Below are 5,462 nucleotides of genomic sequence, written 5' to 3' on the forward strand. Positions count from 1 at the left end.
TACTAATGAGACTAATTGGAGTTGACGTGCCCGTCGGGACCGATTAGACTCTGACGTGGATTTTCTTTTTATTAGTTGTGGACGATAAATACCACACAACCGGGACTTGAGTAACGAAATTTCTTAACATGAACACTGCCCTTGAACTTTCTTCGTCCGACCCTTGCTGGCTTTTGAGGCGAATGGGGTTTATTAGAAAGGTTATGCAAGTTATCGGACTTCATTAAAAGAATCGACGATTTTAAGGACTCAATTGAAAAATATACGCAAGTTCAAGATGAATATATATATGAAAATTTGGATATTAGAAAATAAACAAAGAGAGCGAGTAAAAGAAAAAACAACATGTCCTAACTCCTCGAGATTAGTTCATTAAAATGGAAAACACATGCAATTGGACCTACATGTTCATACTTTTCAAAATAAGCCATCTTCTTTTAACTCGCACGAATCTTCATTAAAGTTCAAAAGGAGTTTTAGCTTTCAGCACAAAAAGGAAGCAACACTAGCTGGAAGCCAGAGTACTTCAATCATGGGAGAAGAATATGGTGATATCAGTCAAAACCACAGACTTATTCTTAGAAATGCTAGAATGAAGAGATTGACAACTCCTATAACATAATGATCCCTTTGTTAATTATTTTTCATTACTGTATTATTTCCTTACGAAGTGTAACAGTTTGGAATATTTTTATATGGTGGAATCCAATCTCGACAATTGTGCTTTGAGATCAAGAGTAAAACACCTTCATTTTTTTAGACATCTCGCGAGGAAATTACTAGAGGTTGAGTCATATTTGCTTAGGATAGACAGCATGATATAGACCTATAGTTACATGTCCAGCTAAAAATTCTATGGAGTATGATTAGGGTTAGTCTGCAAATAGGAAGCTAATTAGTCCAGACTACGTGTATATGTATGCGTGTGTTCATACACTTTGGTGTTGAACTTGTACAGATGTAGACATCCAATGCCGTTTTGACTTGACAAAAAAGAAAAAGAAAAAAAGCATAAAACTACAAAGTAAAACTCTTGTATAAATACACCTTGAGTTCGTTCAAGCGCAACACGGACACAGAAACACACCACACGCACGCCCACCAAGCTTTGTGCTTCTTCTTCTCCTTCGTTTATCTTCTTCTTCTTCTTCTTCTTCTTCTTCTTCACTGAGACTCAGAACTCCAAGCCATGGCTTGTGAGAGCTCTTCTGCCAAACCCGCCTTCTTCTTGTCCTTGCTGTGTTTCCTCCTCGGAATGGCCTCGGCTCAGCTGTCCGGCACTTTCTACTCCTCATCCTGCCCCAGCGCCCTCTCCACCATCAAATCCGCTGTGAGCTCCGCGGTCTCGAGTGAGGCTCGCATGGGCGCCTCGCTGCTCCGCCTCCACTTCCACGATTGCTTCGTCAACGCAAGTCCCCTTCTCTCCGAGCCTCTCCTCTCTTTAACCATTGATTTTCTATCTCTGTCTGTCTTTTTCATTCAAGTTGTGCTCCTGCATGCGTAACGTTCCGACCAACCTCGTTGTCAAAAGAAAATTATGTTCACTTCTAAGTGATATAAGCGGTCATTTTTTGAAAAATACTTTTCAAATCGATTATTTTCTGCGAAATAAATGTAGCCAAATGCCTGATTTAAATCCAATGAACCCGACGAATCAGATCATGCAAAGTCCTAAATATTGGAGCCGGCAAAAGGGGAGAGAGAGGGGGCCACTGCTTTTTTATGTCGGTGGTTGTCTTTATTCGGTTTTCTTATCACATTTGGCAAGCCAATCAGTCTTTTTCAGTACGTTTTAATCATATTTTGATCACCGTCACTGTGGTTGCCATACATTTCTACATAACGAAAATGCTGCGGATGGTAAAATCTTTAATTTTGGATGTTGATTTTGTCAATTCGACACTATTCTAAAAATTGTATTAGATCTTTGAACAAGCGAATCGCGCTTGCTGCACGTGGCCTCGCTAGTTTGCTTCAACACGAATTTAGAGTGCCGATCTAAATTAACTAATCGATTTAGCATGCCTTCTTTGTTATCCTTTTCATGTCCTTTGCACATAATTTAAGAGTTGGCTGTGTCTCGACAGACATTTCTTCATTCAACATGTTGTGTCTATTCCGATCTCGATAGTCAAAGCCCGATCGATTTTTTAGCGACAAATATGGCATGCCATACGACTTCTCGACTAAATTAATCGGTTGCTTTTTTTTTTCTCTGTATAGGTTGGAAATTGTCTAGATTTTCAAATTTTCTTTGGTCAAAATCTAGATTTTCAATTTAATCAATATATAATTGGTCATTCGAGAAGACCAAACTCAGGCAAACTATGGAAAAAAGAAAAAAAGTCGGTTACTCCCGCTGTTAAATAATTGGAGAACACTTCATGCGGATGTCAAACCTTGATTTTTAAGGAACAGTCGAGGATCTTTCCCTCTCGTACGCCAAGAATCACAATCGTGTTGTCGTAATACAACAATTATTGGATGCATCGTTCCTTCGTAGACAACACGAGGTAAAGTCAAAAAGGCATGAGAAAGGTCGGAGAGCTTCTTGTTTTGTGTCGCTCCGTCAAAAATGGTGTCTCCAGGCGGTTCATAATGGGGGACAAAAAAGTGGAAAATAATAATTGTAACAATCAATGGCTTATCCTCTATTTTCAGGAAAGATTGTAGCACTTAACCTGTTTGCACTTGAAGCGTTGAATCTAATGCACTTAACAATGTGCGGCACAAAACGTGAAACAGGGATGCGACGGGTCGATCTTGCTGGACGACACGGCGAACTTCACTGGGGAGAAGAACGCCGCCCCGAACGCCAACTCCGTGCGGGGGTTCGACGTGATCGACACGATCAAGTCCCAACTGGAGAGCAAGTGCCCCGGTGTCGTGTCCTGCGCCGACATCGTGGCCGTCGCCGCCCGAGATTCCGTTGTTGCCGTGAGTGCGCATTTCCTTTTCAGTTCTAGTGATCAGTTTTGAAGGGGGGAAAAAAATCACATGTTATGTTTTTCCCCATGCTATATTAATACTAACACTTATGGATTTGTTTATTTATTTAATTTTCAGTTAGGCGGTTCGAGTTGGACGGTCTTGCTAGGAAGAAGAGACTCGACCACTGCAAGCCAAAGTGCTGCTAATGCCAACATTCCTGCCCCAACTTTGAGCCTTAGTGGCCTCATCTCTGCCTTCTCTAACAAAGGCTTCACTGCCAAAGAGATGGTGGCACTTTCGGGTCATTTTCTTGCGCCTTTTAATGAAGAAATGCTCGATCGATCTACTAAGATCAGTTCACTAAGTTGCTCGATTATTGTTAACAGGGTCGCACACGATAGGTCAAGCCCGATGCACGGTTTTCCGGGCCCGGCTTTACAACGAAAACAACATCAACGCCACGTTCGCGACCTCCCTCAAAGCGAGCTGCCCGAGCTCCGGAGGCGACAACAATCTCTCCCCCCTCGACACCACGAGCCCGACGTCCTTCGACAACGCCTACTTCAAGAACTTGCAGATCCAGAAGGGTCTTCTTCACTCGGACCAGCAATTGTTCAGCGGCGGCTCCACGGACGCTCAAGTGAACGCTTACAGCGGCAACGCGGCTACTTTCAAGACGGATTTTGCCAACGCCATGGTGAAGATGGGTAACCTCAGCCCGCTCACCGGCTCGAACGGTCAGATTAGGAAGAACTGCAGGAGAGTCAACTGATGATTCTTCTTCTAGGTTTTACCTTTTGCTGTCTTTGAGGTTTTGGATTTTGTGTTGCATCTCTTACGTTCTCAAGTTCACTTCGATAATAAAAGGTTTCACCTTGTTGTCTGCCTTTGATGGTTGGTCCCCTGCCTAACTTTCAACATTAAATCTTCATTTTAATCACACAATATACCAAAGTCTTATTTCCTTGAAATTGACACTTACTTCGCACCTACAAGATGCTCTACATCCATTTCCTTCAAGTCAAGAACCGTCGGATTTGACTGTTGACAGAGTTGAGATTCATGGGTTTGCTGATAGTTTGGAAAGCCATTGATGGACACCATTGCGTTCAATCTCATTCAGGCAGTCCTTTAAACATTGTACTTTCACCTGAGGTCACTTTAGGCGATCGGTTCACCAACCACGCACAGATGTGCACTTATATCCGCGTATCATATTGCGTGGCAAAGGAGGCCACATACGCGAACATTATGAGTCGATGGGGCATCCACATTGTGCCGCATTAGTCTAAAAAAGGACAACAACGGCACACGAGCATGCATGTGAAGAGAGAGAGAGAGAGAGAGAGAGAGAGAGAGAGAGGGAAAGGGAGAGCGCTTTATAAACAGAGCACATTTCCAAGGCAAAGCTACCCTTAGTACGAAATCGCCTTCACATGTTGAGGAATTTACGAGACAAAATACGATTCATTGCTCGTTGCTCGTGTGCCGGCGTTGAAGCAAAATATCAAACACCTACAATGTCCTCGAATTTGCATGGGCCTTCCCAAGGGGCCGCCACCAATTTCGGTGACGCTAGATTTGGGCTCGAAAACGTCAGATTCAACATCTTGAGCTAGGTCCGACAGGGAGCAGAGTGAAGACTAAGAGAGGGTCGGGGATCACGGGCTAGATGGATGGATGGCTCGCAAGTTGCCGGTCGATGCGATGCAGAAAAGGCGACCGGAAGACAAGCATTTGTTGGGCGGCGGAGGCGGCAACAACGGTCCTTTGTCTTTGTGGTTGCATTGTCCTATATTTTGTGGCTTGTGATGTGGGTGAGAGATTTTATTTCTTTCCCTATTATTATTATTATTGAAGATAGTAGGAATGAGAATTGGCTTAGGTTCAATCTTGGAACAAAACCGAAACGGTCTAGACAAACTGGTTCAAGGCCGGTTTTAGGGAGAATCGGGAATTCAATTTTAGGGAGAATAATTATCTAAAAAGTCCTAAACATATTGTACGACAACTAATTCAGTCCTAAACTTTTTAATTATGTTAATGCAATCCTAAACAGTTTGCAGATTTGCCAATTTTGTCCTAAACCATTCACTTATGCCAATTTTGTCCTAAATCTTCTGACGACTTGTTAATCTAATTTTTTCGGCTAATTACTCAAATAATAGGATCTCAATCCGTGGTGAAATATATAGCGAGTGATATAGATGGCGACCTTTTAATATTGCTTCTGATATCGAATGCCTATAGAATACGGAAGATACTCACTTGAAAAGACAACAAAATACTTCGAATTCCAAAAGGGAAGGAAAAATCAAGTAATCAGAGATTATGATGAAGGAAACAGAACCAACATCGAAGGCAGGAGAGTAGAAGATGTCATATCTCAATTAAAAAAACTGAATAATCTCAGTTCATTATAATCAAAAGCTTATTTTGGAGCGAGTGCGCCTTTGACCATATTCATAGGCGAACCCAAATAAAAGTCCTAATAAGGGCCAAAAAAAAAAAAAAACCCTAATATTTGTGAA

The 5,462-nt window shown here is 42.1% G+C and overlaps 1 protein-coding gene across 1 annotated transcript; it reads left to right on the forward strand.

Moving 5' to 3' along the window:
- Positions 1-1,060: 1,060 nt before the first annotated feature.
- LOC115749249 (cationic peroxidase 1-like) lies at positions 1,061-3,814 on the forward strand. The gene is made up of 4 exons (XM_030685985.2): positions 1,061-1,408; positions 2,746-2,937; positions 3,067-3,232; positions 3,318-3,814. Exons 1-4 carry the CDS (start codon positions 1,190-1,192, stop codon positions 3,701-3,703), a joined length of 963 nt encoding a protein of 320 aa, XP_030541845.1. The 5' UTR covers positions 1,061-1,189; the 3' UTR covers positions 3,704-3,814.
- Positions 3,815-5,462: the final 1,648 nt, after the last annotated feature.

The sequence above is a fragment of the Rhodamnia argentea genome, chromosome 10 (genome assembly GCF_020921035.1).
Source record: "Rhodamnia argentea isolate NSW1041297 chromosome 10, ASM2092103v1, whole genome shotgun sequence".
Classification (NCBI taxonomy): Eukaryota; Viridiplantae; Streptophyta; class Magnoliopsida; order Myrtales; family Myrtaceae; genus Rhodamnia; species Rhodamnia argentea.

Bases quoted from the DNA above. Each gene is read 5' to 3' on its own strand.
- LOC115749249 (XM_030685985.2), top strand. From the start codon at position 1,190: ATGGCTTGTGAGAGCTCTTCTGCCAAACCCGCCTTCTTCTTGTCCTTG. The intron at 1,409-2,745 runs GCAAGTCCCCTT...AACGTGAAACAG, and splicing joins TCCACGATTGCTTCGTCAAC to GGATGCGACGGGTCGATCTT. The intron at 3,233-3,317 runs GTCATTTTCTTG...TATTGTTAACAG, and splicing joins AGAGATGGTGGCACTTTCGG to GGTCGCACACGATAGGTCAA.